At 39.7% G+C, this 13,738-nt stretch overlaps 3 protein-coding genes across 4 annotated transcripts; 2 read left to right on the top strand and 1 right to left on the bottom strand.

Annotated features, from left to right (window-relative positions):
• Positions 1–317: 317 nt before the first annotated feature.
• Positions 318–5,807, top strand: rsrc2 (arginine/serine-rich coiled-coil 2). 2 transcript variants are annotated; one of them, XM_018668445.2, is made up of 10 exons: positions 318–484; positions 1,463–1,607; positions 1,976–2,016; positions 3,277–3,440; positions 3,582–3,713; positions 3,826–3,873; positions 4,339–4,424; positions 4,521–4,780; positions 4,864–4,953; positions 5,069–5,807. In XM_018668445.2, exons 1-10 carry the CDS (start codon positions 479–481, stop codon positions 5,252–5,254), a joined length of 1,158 nt encoding a protein of 385 aa, XP_018523961.1. In that variant the 5' UTR covers positions 318–478; the 3' UTR covers positions 5,255–5,807. The 2 variants fall into 2 exon arrangements, with proteins under 2 accessions (XP_018523961.1, XP_018523960.1); XM_018668444.2 differs by having other exon boundaries at positions 3,826–3,942.
• Positions 5,808–6,126: 319 nt separating this feature from the next.
• On the bottom strand, positions 6,127–7,824 carry si:ch211-110p13.9 (uncharacterized protein LOC562347 homolog). Its single transcript, XM_018668447.2, has 4 exons — positions 7,560–7,824; positions 7,350–7,479; positions 7,100–7,233; positions 6,127–6,990 (listed from the first exon to the last, which is right to left on the bottom strand). The coding sequence occupies exons 1-4, from the start codon at positions 7,677–7,679 to the stop codon at positions 6,214–6,216; spliced, it is 1,161 nt and encodes a 386-aa protein (XP_018523963.1). The 5' UTR covers positions 7,680–7,824; the 3' UTR covers positions 6,127–6,213.
• A 440-nt stretch (positions 7,825–8,264) lies between these two features.
• On the top strand, positions 8,265–13,613 carry zcchc8 (zinc finger, CCHC domain containing 8). Its single transcript, XM_051075086.1, has 14 exons — positions 8,265–8,475; positions 8,644–8,683; positions 8,769–8,843; positions 9,114–9,216; positions 9,307–9,384; positions 9,521–9,624; positions 9,881–9,946; positions 10,070–10,130; positions 10,230–10,366; positions 10,488–10,630; positions 10,760–10,875; positions 11,081–11,167; positions 11,764–11,884; positions 12,142–13,613. Exons 1-14 carry the CDS (start codon positions 8,298–8,300, stop codon positions 13,056–13,058), a joined length of 2,226 nt encoding a protein of 741 aa, XP_050931043.1. The 5' UTR covers positions 8,265–8,297; the 3' UTR covers positions 13,059–13,613.
• Positions 13,614–13,738: the final 125 nt, after the last annotated feature.

The raw sequence follows: 13,738 nt of genomic DNA, 5'->3' as shown, positions 1-13,738 counted from the left end.
CTATATTTGCCACAGTGGTCTAAAGATTATTGCACTTTTGTTCACCAGTAATTATATATTTTCAAACTACTGATTCAATTTAGGATTGACAAGTAATTTTTACGGGGAGTTTATGATCAAAAGTATCAGCGCCATTGCAAAAATCAGCACCCACAATGGTAAAATTGTATATCTCGAATTACTTTCAAAGTCGCCGTTATTGTTTAACCCTATGTAGTTGAACTGACTTCGTTGAAATAGAATTGCCTATGTTTGGCCGTATTTGCTGTTCTTCTGCTTCTTGTTTGGTTCTTTCAGTCTTGGTCAAACAACTGTTCGTAATTTCTCTGAATCTATAGGATTCGAGAGGTAAAACCTGGCAACTCAGATCAAAGTAGCTGAGCCACACTCAACGGCTGTTAGCAGCCAGCTACCTCTTCGTGTTCGTTTGCACAGTCAACAAAACAACGGCGTTACATATACAGTGTGCTTCAGAATTATGTCGGTAAGTACCATTACATAATTATAGTCAAGACATACGTGAATGCATAAACTTATAAATGACGTTACTGTATGTTTGCTGTATTTTCTATTCAGAATTCATTTTTCTAAAAGATGGCGGTTAGCATTAGTTAGCTTAGCAACATAGCTAATGCTATAAATGCTCTGTGATGGAATTATGAATGACGAACGTAGAGGGATTTAGCTAATTCAGATAGCATGTTGGATAAGTGGCTGTTAGACTTGTTCATCCACGGTTTCCCTGATAAACGAGGTACACATTTCTAAATAACAAAGCATGACACATAGTGAAATTAACTGGATGGCGTATGTCGAAGTATCGCAGCTAAGTGAATGGCCACAAAGAAAAATCGGTAGCATCGATTTTACAGCGTGAAGACCCATGAAATAGATAGTATTTAGGCTAGTGGGCTAGTGCTAGTCATTGAAGCTGATAAATGTTAATAACAACGTACTCTAACCGAAATCGATGCCCTAAAACTGTCTTTAAAAATCTTGTTGCGCCCTTGCCAGTAAAATGTCTCACACCCATTTACTTAGTATCAAAATTTAATGTGAAATTCCGCAGTAATGTGAGCCATTGTTCAAATGTATGATATCATTCCTTTGTAAAGAAACTATTAATCACTGGAGCTGGTTGAATTAAACACTTATTCATTATCTAATTAACTTACTCCGGCAATAGTAATTGGTATACCTTTTACAAAGCCACAGTCATAAAGTAAGTCATTCACTGATGTTAAAGTACATGTTCTACATAGCGCTGTGGGACAAAATATGTTTTAGTTAACATCAGTGTAAATCTGAATTTTATCTCAAGGTTTCCTAATAGACAATGAGCTTATGTAAAGAAATAGTTCACCCTGCCTTTGGGAGTGTATACAACTAGGACATCACTACTTGAGTATACTGCAACATACTGATCTGCTGCTAATGGTTTTTCCTCATATTCATGTTTCAGGCAAGTGATAACGACTCTGTCGACTTGACCAGAACAGGCTCCCCAGTTCATCACAGAAAAAAACACAGCATGGAGTCATCCAGATCTCCCAGAAGCTCCAAACATCACCATTCACGGTCAAGGTCACGCTCCAGGGACCGAAAACGTTAGTATTCTGTAACAGTCCCCAGACTGTGCTGTAAATGCCAGAAAAACAGGGGCCACAGCATGAAATTTGTTCTCAGTATACAGACTCACGCAAAATATCATTGGAAAGTTAGGGAAGGAAATTCACCCATTGATTTAGCCACAAAAATCTAAATATACTAATATGCGTGAGGTGACTGTGGTTGCCGCGCTAGCGTGTATTTAATATTACAGTATGATAAGAAAACCACAAGCAAAATCTGCACCTTTATACAGTAGCTCTCTCTACTGCTGTGTTTGTCCAAATATACTCTTTCCAACCTTGTTTTTTCCCATGAGTTTTTTGAAATGTGTATTTGTCAGCACTCTGCTTTCTGCTCTTTCCAGGTGACAGAAAATACAGACGAAGTCACAGCAGGAGCAAAGAGGTAATTGAGAAATTAATTTCTATGATTAGAAACACATTTGATGTGATTTTTTTTGAAGGCCTTAAATTATAGTCCTCATTAGTTTTAGGTCGCGGTGAGTATGTTTTATTAGGTTAAATATGTTACAATAACCAATGTTAAGAATGAGAGAAATAGATGGAACTGGGATTACTCACATGGAAAGGGTTCTTTTTTACCCTCCCTGTGCAGACATGTCTCAAAGGAAGCTTTCATCCTTGGATATCTGTCATTATTTGTAACCATATTAATGGTGAAGAGTAGATTTTTTTCCATTATTTTTTGTTAAATCCTGTGTGTAGATCACATGATAACATTTCTACAATAAATCATACTCAGCGTGCTATTGCACGAAGAGACTGAACAGAAGACCCTGCTGACATAGCAAAATAATATGTCTACTACGGGGACAGGTAACTATCTGCCATTCAAACTCCTATTTGTCTCACACTATTAGTAGAAAAGAATGGAATTAACTCTTGCATCTCTTGCAGCTAGGGATGGGCATAATTAATGTAATGAATCTGTCAGTTAATCCAAATGGAAATTTGTGGTGTTTTTTTTCCATAGCCTATGTAAAAATAAAGCATTGCCTGTCAAACAACTAGTGTCCAACCATGTTCTCATGAGATAAACATGGTGTGACTCAGCTTTAAGATAATTTGACATAAGATGTAGCATAAGCAAATTAAACTTGGCCAAAAAACAATTTTAGCAAAGCATATTTTTCATTAAGGATGTTTATTAGTGTTTTTTTTAATGTTAATTTATCACTGTGTATTGAATGATTTGGATGACATAAGTAGAGAAACGGTAAAATGTAAGTTAGATGCCCATCCCTATTTCCACCTTTCAGTTGGTTCAAGTTCAAAGTATTTAGGTCGTATAGAATTGTTGATGTTGCTGAACTGACAAACCACATTTAAGTTTTTCCCCAGAATCAGATCTTAAGGTTTGCATGCACACTTTTGAAAGCTGAGAGGTTCCAAACATGCTGGTTTGATTCATTCCTGTAATTAGATTGAAATTATGGGGTCAAATTTGTCTGTATCACCGAAATGCCCACAGTTGCAATCATGCTCTGAGAATGACTTTCTGTATATTTAATGAAAGAGGATTTGAAATGACAAGGTCTTTTTTTCAACTTGTCAAAATTTATTACATACCCTCTGCTGTAAGCCATGGTACTAACTCTTTTTGTTGCACTATTTTCCTGAAAGAGACAACTTCTTCTTAAAACAGGCACGAAAGAGGGACTCTGAGAAGCCATCAAAATCACACAGAAAAACAGATGAGCAGCAAGAGCAAGAGAGGCTTTCAGTGGAGAATGGAGAGGAGCGATCCAGGCGCAAAGACAGGAGGCCCTCCAAGGGCCGGAGTTTGTCCAGGTCACACTCACGAGAGAGGTTCGTCTGGTCAATAAACTGCATAAAGAAATGTGTTAAGCATGTCTTCTAATATGTTTAATGACAATGACAGTAATGTTATCAAGCCCTACCCCTACCCCATTAGATCTTGATTTGATTTGATGGATGTTGTACTTTCAGGCGGCATCACAGCAGAAGTAGGGACAAGCGGCGATCACGGTCACGCAGCCGGGACAGGAAGAAGAAGGCTAGGTCTCGCTCAAGTTCCAGGACCAAACACCGTCATCATAGCAGAAGTCGCAGCAAGAGCAGGTTGGCATAACTATAATAAAAATCACACACCTCCTGTGGTGATTAAGTGTTTTTGAACTTTTGCTTTGTGCATGTCACTATGTTCATTGAATTATTTGGGTTGTTCCACCAGGGAGCGAAAGAAGAGGAGTGAGAAAGTGCGCAGAAAGAGTCGAAGCAGGTCTGTTAATCCACCTGCCTTCCGGGGCCGAAACACAGCTATGGATGCACAAGAGGCCCTGGCCAGAAGGTAAGGCAACAGCTTACAGGGCATTTGCTGGATGGATGGCAATGTTCTGGCTGGCCTAGGTGTCCAAGACACTGACCATGTGATTTCAACATCCACGGTTTGAATCTGGCCAGGGATCTCTGTTGCACATTGCCCCTTCTCTTTCTACACTCATTTCCTTTGAACTTTTTACTGTCCTGTTAAATAAAGGCAAAAATGCTCAAAAATTCACTTTCAAATTTGATGTGACTATTGATGACTAATGTACAAGCATGTGTTTACCTGTTTTTTGGTTTACAGGTTTAAGTCCACACATCTTACCACTTGATTGAGTGCATTGCACTGAGCGTAGTGTGTTTGTTAAACCAGTAAAAGAAGTAAAAAGAGTAAAATGATCTTCATTCTTTTTCTTTGCAGGCTGGAGAGAGCCAAGAAACTGCAGGAGCAGAAAGAGAAGGAATTGTTGGAGAAACAGCAGCAGCAACAGCAGGAGATAGCTGCAGGTGAGAATTGCCTGTTGTGCCAAGTTTGACACCTTTGACCGTTTGAGTCAAATCCACATTCAGTTATTTATGCTGATGTGTGTATTTTGTTTCCAGTGGCTGCCCCCATTGCAGCAGCTGCTGCTGCAGCAGCTGCCTCGAACCCTGCCCTCAATGTGGCGGCCCTCCTGGCCTCTGGGACGCAGGTTACGCCTCAGATCGCCATGGCAGCACAGATGGCAGCCCTTCAAGCAAAAACACTTGCAGAGACTGGTATTGCTGTGCCCAGTTACTACAACCCATCTGCTGTAAACCCAATGAAGTTTGCAGAGCAGGAGAAAAAGAGAAAAATGCTATGGCAGGGAAAGAAGGATGGGGTAAGTACTTATCAACATCAAATTGCCTAAACAGGTTTTTGAAAATATGCACTCTAGAAAAGGATGTATTTTTACTTTTTAAGGACAAGTCCCAGACAGCTGAGTTGTGGGAGAAGCTGAACTTTGGCAACAAGGACCAAAATGTTAAATTTCGCAAACTAATGGGTATTAAAGTAAGTATTTTTCTTAACCTGAGAGGTTTGATACTACATTTAAATCTTCAGTCATAACTTTCAGCTTGACAAACTATAACTTGTCAGAGTAAAATTGAATTTGCTGTCTCTACAGGGAGATGACGAAGCTGAAGCTTCCAAACCGCTTAACGATGAAGGCTTGAAGACTCTTCAAAAACAGGAGGAGATGTTTAGGAACCTTGACGTTCAGTATGAGATGGCTCGGTCTCAGACACACACCCAGAGAGGAATGGGCCTTGGCTTCTCCTCCTCATTCTCACGTGGAATGGATTCTATCTAGTGCCAAACCATGACTGTCAATGCCACTCATCTGATCGTATAGGACTCCTAATTCATCGCTAGCGTTTCAAGCTTGCATGGATGTTGCTCTGAATCTGTAATTTATTTATAGACCGACATCTCACTTACTGGAACATTATAATGTAAATAGCCAGATGCTGAGTTTGTCTCAGTGTTGATTAATCTGTACATCTTCGGAAAACGATGCATCACTCTGACTGGTTGATGCTGGTTAAAATTAGATATTTGTTTTGAATAATGTGATAGGTTTTTTTTTTTTTAACTCAAATATATATTGATATGTGATTGTTTAACATAAACTGAATATAATGTGGTTCAAGTGAACACTGTTTACATCGATTTAGCAAAAGGCATCTGAGATCAATGTCATTATCAGAATCCCTTAGTTTCACTTCTCTTGACTGGGAGAACCAAAACCGTGGGGTGTAATACATATTGTCTTGAGGATTGCCATGGACAGAGATGGGCCCAAGAAGAGTAATCACATATTTCAGATATTCTTGAAATAAATTAGTTTTGTGTTGAATAAGGTTTTTCATATTTCACCTAATTTTTTATTCATGTGATGTTTATGTGGCTCATTACACTTTGTTTCAAATAAGGACTGGGCATTAAGGGAAAAAAAAATCTAATATGCAAAAAAATAGTTTCCTAATATCAATCTATGTTGGTGTACAAGAAAAGCAAAATGGTTAAAGATCAAATTGATGTTAAGCTAAATTAACTGTGGTTAACTGTCATACATTTAAACAATACTGAATTTTCACCCAGCCCTAGTTGTTAACAAACCTGATTGAAACAGCATGTGCAGCAGAAAAGCTCCGGTCCAGAAGAACAAAGTACAACTTCACATATGAAATACACATTTATTAGAATACTAGAAGGTGTTGAGTTAAACTGCAGGTCTTTCGGTTGATGCCTACATGGAAACCCCTGTCCTTATTTACATATAAGACTAGAGTACAGCACATGAGCCACACCGGTGATGAGGTTGTGGTTGGCAAACTCGAGGATAAGAAGCAGGATTGGGTATTCACTGTGTCTCTTCTCCAGGGTGGACTCCTCACTTAAGCCCATCCAGTGAAGCAGCAGTGTTTGCATGGCCTCTGGAAATAACTCTGTGGCTAGTTCCTCTGCAGGCGGCAGGTCACTTATTCGCTCAATATGCTGAACTTTAAAGCCCTCCACTTTTTGACTAATGCTACAGTTGGCTGTGTGAAACTGCTGGCCAAGCCATCGTCCAATGCAACTAAGCAAGGAGCTTGAATAAACAGAGCCCCAGTCTCTGGCCTTTAGCATGGCCAACACCGTTTCTGTCACACTCTTTTCTTCTAGGTTCCCATTTAAGTACTGATCAATGTTTTCCAAAAGCAGCAAGGTAGTTTCTAGTTGTTCTGTGTAGTTTTGAGTCTCTGAAGAAAGTTTGTCATCAAGGCTGCGCAGTTTTTGTCTCACAGCGGATAAAAATAGATGACTTTGCTCAGTTTGCAAGTCCTGCCGAGGAAAAGAACAATAATCATGATCTGCTGATGTATCACCTAGGTCACTGACGCACACATCCACTGATTCCCCGCCAACCTGGCAATGCCGAGGTTGTGATATTTCATCTCTTGATTCTGTATCACACAAGCTGCTGGATACTTCAAGGTCGAGCTGCATGCTGAGGCTGTAACTCATTTTCAGAGGGCTGTCATTTATCTGTGATTTCCAAACATCCTACAGAAGAAAGACCATAATATATAACAAAGACAATTTGGGGGTGTGGAAACATAAAAATAAGCAACTACACAATGCAGAAACATACATAATGTGAACACAACTGTACCTGAAAGTTCTCCAGCACAGCAAGTTGGTCTTTCTTACTGTACATTTCAAAGGCAACTCGAAAAAGTCCTTGAACGCTGTAGAACCAGAGGCTGTTGTTTGCTGTAGGTACCTTCAACCCATGAAATCTGAATGCTGCAACAAACCAGGAGGAAGACAACAGTACTGGGTGCGAGTGTCAGTGTATGTGTGTGTGCACTGGTGTGGGCTATGTTAAGTCACAGTGTGGTGTCTTTGTGGTTCTATTTTACCTGAGGAGAAATGTATTTTTGTTGCCAGTCCCCTCTTGGCAAACCTGGCGTGGTATCTGGGATGGTTCTCTGTACGGATATCAGTGCTGGAGAAGACATCAGCTCCTAAATATAGAGGAATCACCGGACCCTGAAACAGATTAACTGTGAGGCCAATATCAATTTTAACAAAAATCTTTGAGCCTGTCTGCAGAGGTACTTCACACTCACCATGTGGGGACTCTCTGTCAGCCTGAACGATGTCAGATTCACCAGGTAAACAAAGCGAATTTTCCGTGAGCCCGCGTCCCATTGCGGTAAAGTCAAGTGGATAGTTGAGCTACTTGACATTAACGTCCTGCAGAAAGACTGGGCGTTTTACTTGAAACTGTAAACGAAACTGAAGATGTAAAACGGCTGTAACAAACCGAACTGGATCAACGGAGTAGAAACATATTATGTCCTCAACGTTGTCTTGCAGACCAAAGGAGCTGCTGTGGATAGAAGTTGCTCCTTTCAAAAAACAAAAAAAAAACAGGGTACCTGACCTAAAAATGTATCCAGAACGTTTGCTTAAAGTAAAAGCACTAATAACACACTGCAAAAATACTTATATTATATTATCAAATTCGTCAAGAAAAACGTCCCCTCTGACATACACACCACGATGAAATAGAAGCTGAAACAACTATATAATGTGTAGAAATTTGACCATTAATTTCCGTGTGGTCTTCCTCGTGCTGATTGCTGTATGTGTAAAGTAGCTTTATCTTTGTTCAATTTTCTGTATTCGTCTTCTAGGATTTATATTAACCCGTAAGACAGCGTTGCGGGCGTGAATAACCCCATACAGCTTCTCCCAACCATGTTTATTTCTCATGAACACGTGACATAAGGAGGACCAATGAATACGAAGAGTAATCCCTTTGACCTCTGAACTCCCGTGTTGCACCGCAGAGCTGGGTAAAAATGGCTGAAGTTGATTTCGGGGATAGTGAACTCTTTCAGCAGCTCGATGACTCCGAGCCGCCGGTCCCGACGCACCTCCGCTTCACAGATGATGAGGAGGACCAGGAGGAGAGGAGCCAGCTCCGGAGCAGGCTGGAGGAGTGTGATGACTACATCCAGAGACTCACTGAGGAGAATATCCTTGTGTCAGATGCGCTAGCGCTGTAAATGTAGCACTAGCCGGGCTTTGCTAGCACTCTCCTGTGTGTAACCAAAACAGAAAATTCATGACCTGATAATGTCTAGTTATGTTTTTTTTTTTTTTTTAAAGGCTTTCAGTCTGTTTCCTTAACTCGTTGACCACATAAAGTTTTAAGAAGGAAACTGAACATCCTGACACGGCCAAGGTAATGGACTGACACTTGGTAATGCGGACTACAAACAAAACGAAACTGTTTATCCACTAAAGCTAATTCTCCTTTGACTTTACAGCGGCATCACAATTGAAGATGTCAACATCGACGGGCCACTTCTACAGATCCTTTATTCAAACAACACTATCTCAAAGTGAGAATTTTATCAGTAGCTGGGTTTATGTGATCACTTTCGGTTTGTATAGTGAGTTTTGTCCCTGTCTGTCTTAGTTGCAAAGTTGTAATGCTTAAGTATTAATATCAATGGTAAACATTTTGATTTCATTGAATACCTATTTTAGTTTTTTTTTTAAATATATTGTGACTAATGAGACTAAATTACAGTTTGTTAACAACCTTGCTTGTGTACAACTCCCTGCTTATTTTGAATTATAAATATAAAAGAATAATGTCTCCCCTTTAGGCAGTGTCGTCAGGAAATTGAAGACTGCATCTGCAGTGTGATTCTGAAGCACCAGAAACCAGGCCATGAAAAGAAAAAATCCACCTTTCACATAAAACCTCAGGTATTTATCCAGAATGTATTTTATTGTTGTTAGTATGCATACAGTTATGACTTTACTGAAAATGAAAAACATGTCCTACCCTCTTTAAAGAATTCAGCTTTTGCTATGGATGAAGATCCACTGAAATTGTCTTCCAGCAGTGTAAGAACAACGACAGAGGCTTTTAAAGTGAGTACTTACTGGTATTTCTCAGTGTTTTTCATGTTGCACAGTTTCTTGTCCCATGGAAGAAATGGCATGTTTTCAAATAATCTGTGTGTTATATTAACATATTATAGTTTTTTTTTTTTTTTTTCTGTCATAGGTGGTTGGAAGTGTCTTATATTTCACTACTTTCAGTCTTGATAAACTTGGACAGCCTCTGGTCAATGAAAACCCTCAGATGACAGATGGATGGGACATTCCAACGTATCTTTAAGATGGATAAATTCACATCTTGTCAAACATTTACTGCCTGTGGCTCAGTATGGCCATCCAGGTCATTGTTTTTTCTCTACATGTGATTTTAAAGGGACAAGAAAAATATTTTTACTGTATGTTTTCATTTCAAAATGGGCCTTACTTCACAGGACTTATACTGAAAAGCTTTTGTAGACAAGATAATTGAACAGGATTTTATTGCAGCATGGACCAATGCATCATAATTTCCTGAATTGTTGCATAGATACAACCAGGTTTTCAACCAAGTTGTTGGAACAGATGGACAGGAAATCGAAATGAAAGACAAAAGGTACGCCTGGAATTATTAATGGGAGCTTTACTTGGTTTCCATCTTTTGTTTGAACTTGCATTGTCTAGTTGCAGTGTGGCATATCGCTTTCTAATGAGTCCTTTACTGATCTGTTCATTCTAGACCCAAGTCTATGTGTTTCAACTGTGGTTCCAGCAGTCATCAGCTGAGAGATTGTCCCAAGGTACGAATAATGATTCATTATTATGGCATGAACCAAAATAAAACACGTTAGAAAAGTCAGAACTTGATTTACCTCATTTACACATTGTTACCTCCCTAGCCCAAAGACATGGCTGCAATTAATGAGAGAAGGAAGGAGTTCAATCAAAACAGTAACCAGACCATGCAGAGTAACCAACGATACCATGCTGATGAGGTGGAGGAGCGGTTTTCTAAATACAAGCCTGGAGTCATGAGGCAGGATTGTTACTTTATACACAAGAGAAACAAACATCATTTACCTGCATGCATCAGTTGGAATAAGTAAAAGTAAATCCAGATTTTTTTTTTCCTTTTACTGTGTTGTGCTTTTGGACAGTGAGGAGCTGCTGACAGCACTTGGAATTGACGGCAACACCCTCCCTCCTCTGATTTATCGCATGAGGCAGCTAGGCTACCCACCAGGTTGGCTCAAAGAGGCAGAAATGGAAAACTCAGGCTTAACACTGTATGATGGAAATGGTATGTTTTAAATGAAACCTAAGACTGCGTGGCTCCACTGATTTTCATTTGAGTAAACTACTGCAAAACATAAAGGTGTTTCAGATGTACAGAGGTTGAGCTTAATCTGTATTTTTTTCTTTTTTGTAGCTTCAAATAACGGCAATGTAACAGACAATAGCAATTCGCAAAACATCTCTTACGATGTTTCCAAACTGATAGATTTCCCAGGGTTCAATGTACCTGCACCAGACAAAATGAAAGATGTAAGTTCTACGGCATAATCCTTTGAAATGCTTGAATGTATCACAAGCTATATGAATCTGTGTTTCAGTTATATTTATTTTTATTATGTCTTTGACAAGGAGTCACATCATAAATGCAGTACATCATCTTTCACATCAGACATTTCACTGGGCTTAAGTGGCAGTCTTACACTATTTCTATGTGTAATTTTTTTCCTACCTCCAGGAGTTCATGCAGTATGGTTCAATTCCAATGCAGAGCAACCACATGAAGCAAAACTATGCAGCGTACCTGTCCAACAACTTTCCCATGGTAATTATTTTAAAGTCCCTCGGTGGTTGGGTGTTTCCTCTCGAAGCATGTAGGCCACACCTCTTTCCTGGCTTCCTGTAACAGAGGTTTCTCATTTGGCAAAAAGGAAAACTTAACCAAACTTTCTGGATGTTACAGTGTACACAAACACCATGGGTACTATTTGTCAGATCTGCACTCATTCTCCATCATAATGCTCTGGTTAAATGAAAGACACAGGTTTTCAATAGAAGCTAGTGACTTACTATAATGTTTCATAAGAAATACTGTAGGATTGTTATAACACCGTAATGGATATTGCAGTGATTTCTGTCCCTTTCAGCCACAAACTCTACTTTTCTCAACCTTAGTGAGATTCAAACATCTCAGTAGAGTATAGGTAGATGCATTGAGTTTTCATGAGGTGACCAAATAATGAAAATAAATCCTATGAAATCACAGCATAATCCCACTTGGACAGCCAATCATACTAATCTGAGTGCACAGTCTGCCCTGTCATTCCCACTTCTGGATTTTTACATGGCCACTTTTTTATGAGATTAGGATTAGGATGTATGATGACTGTGTCTTTTAATGTCATTCTTCCTCACCAACAGCCTGGTGCAACCTGCAACAAGAGACGCCATGAATCTGACTCATCTCCACAGCTAAGGAAAAGGAATAGGACCAGTCCTGATCGGAACTCCGATAGGAGCTCAGATATGGATATTGAATCAGGTAACTCTCTCATGGTATTTTTTTCAGCAGGCACATTTATTTTCCCAATGTTGATCTCAGTATCTTGCAATCTTTTGGTCTCATGACTTGATACATAAATTACTGTTTTGTAGTTTTTTCTTAAACATTGCCACATTGTAAAAAGATAATTTTATGTATTTATTCATTGCTGAAATGCAGAATAATACACTGCAATACTTGAATCAGCTTCTTCTTTGTTTGGTCAGTGTCACTTTTTAATTTTTGTCTTCTCCCAGACCCAGGAACGCCTTATCATGCTCACGGCCCAGGCGACTTCCAGTTTCAACCGCCGCTGCCCCCTGGCTCTCCTTGTTTCAGTTCACCTCCTCCTTTACCCCAGGGCACTCCTCCTGCTACGCCCACTCCCCCACCTCTTCCTAAAGGTACACCTCCTCCCACTCCCACAAATGGCTCTCCAGCACTGAGAGGGCGGAACTGGGTAGTAGCTGATGAGACTGTGGAGGGAACAGAGGATGACCTGACACTGGAGGAACTGGAGGAGCAGCAAAGGCTGATTTGGGCAGCTCTAGAAAATGCTGACACTGCCACAAATAGTGACTGTGAGACACCAGCAATGGGAACACCTGTACCCAGTTCACCAAGCGTGTCCACATCTGCGCATATTGACACAGAAACTGAAGAGGTAGAAGAAACGATGGACACAATGACACCTGCAGAAACTTGCCATAGCAGTGAAAATCAAAGGGAACCAGACGTTCAAGAGATTTGCTCTCAGAGCCCTGGACCAATCAAAGTCGAGGACGACAGCCCTCAGAGTCCTGAACCAGTCAAGGCCCAAGAGGAATGCCCCCAGAGTCCTGGTCCAGTCAAATCCCATGATGACAGCCCACAGAGTCCAGATCCAGTCAAATCCCAGGAAGACAACCCACAAAGTCTTGATCCAGTCAAATCCCAAGAAGACAATCCACAGAGCCCTGATCCAGAGTTCTCTCACAGCGGTGCTGGAGATTGTATTTCTCCTAAGCATGTGGAAAAGATAAAAGCTGTTCCCCATCGGAGCAAGTTTGCAACTGGCATCGTTCCATTTGAAGATACACCAGAATTCACTGAAGTTGCTGAAGCCACGGGGACATACCTTAAGATCAGAGACTTACTTAAAAGTTCCCCTCGAAATTTGGCAAAGAAGAAATAAAGGTTTACTGTCTTGATTTGGAAAACACAAAAGACACATATATTTTTTAAACCAAAAACTTCTGTTTTCATTTTCATCTCCATCCCTTCAAGTGTGTTTTTTTTTTTAAGCTGTCTGTTCTTTTGTACCAGAATGAATGTCTATGCTGTAAACATACAATGAGGGAGGGGGAGTGAGGGATAATGCAACAGCAATGGTTTGTAGGTTTTGACTAATTAGCCTCAGATTTTTGTAGAAGTAGTGTTATTTGGGCTGTTGCTTTTATTGTAAAATTTGTAAAATGACCATTTCTGTTTTAATTTTCTGTTTAAATGGCTTTTTCTATTTTTGTTCCACTTGAATTGTTCTAAAACCATCAAGTAAACCTGCTTGTTTTTGCTTCAGTGTTTTATTCTGTATGGCAGCCATACCTAGATGCATACATTTTGCTGTATGTTGTTATCTGTGAACAACATCAGCTCACTTTCTGATTTTAATGAACACTGCAAATGAAATTGTATATAACTGAAACTCTGCCTTAAAACAATTTTCATCTTGTTCCAATGACATTACAAAGTTTGGTCTGCATTGTTTTCTTTATTATTCCATCCATCAAATAGATTCATATCAGAGCTGAAATTAACTTTATTCCCTCCTTACAAAGTTATCTTCCAGCCAAAAACTCATAAACTGTTCAATTA

The sequence above is a fragment of the Lates calcarifer genome, linkage group LG13 (genome assembly GCF_001640805.2).
Source record: "Lates calcarifer isolate ASB-BC8 linkage group LG13, TLL_Latcal_v3, whole genome shotgun sequence".
In the NCBI taxonomy this organism is placed as follows: domain Eukaryota; kingdom Metazoa; phylum Chordata; class Actinopteri; family Centropomidae; genus Lates; species Lates calcarifer.
This window is presented reverse-complemented; position numbering and strand designations above follow the sequence as displayed.

Bases quoted from the DNA above. Each gene is read 5' to 3' on its own strand.
- rsrc2 (XM_018668444.2), top strand. The intron at 3,714-3,825 runs GTTGGCATAACT...TTGTTCCACCAG, and splicing joins AGAAGTCGCAGCAAGAGCAG to GGAGCGAAAGAAGAGGAGTG. The intron at 4,781-4,863 runs GTAAGTACTTAT...TTACTTTTTAAG, and splicing joins GGCAGGGAAAGAAGGATGGG to GACAAGTCCCAGACAGCTGA.
- si:ch211-110p13.9 (XM_018668447.2), bottom strand. From the start codon at position 7,679: ATGTCAAGTAGCTCAACTATCCACTTGACTTTACCGCAATGGGACGCG. The intron at 7,234-7,349 runs GTAAAATAGAAC...GGTTTGTTGCAG, and splicing joins AAAAATACATTTCTCCTCAG to CATTCAGATTTCATGGGTTG. The intron at 6,991-7,099 runs GTACAGTTGTGT...TTTCTTCTGTAG, and splicing joins CTGTGCTGGAGAACTTTCAG to GATGTTTGGAAATCACAGAT.
- zcchc8 (XM_051075086.1), top strand. From the start codon at position 8,298: ATGGCTGAAGTTGATTTCGGGGATAGTGAACTCTTTCAGCAGCTCGAT. The intron at 10,876-11,080 runs GTAAGTTCTACG...TCCTACCTCCAG, and splicing joins CACCAGACAAAATGAAAGAT to GAGTTCATGCAGTATGGTTC. The intron at 11,885-12,141 runs GTAACTCTCTCA...GTCTTCTCCCAG, and splicing joins AGATATGGATATTGAATCAG to ACCCAGGAACGCCTTATCAT.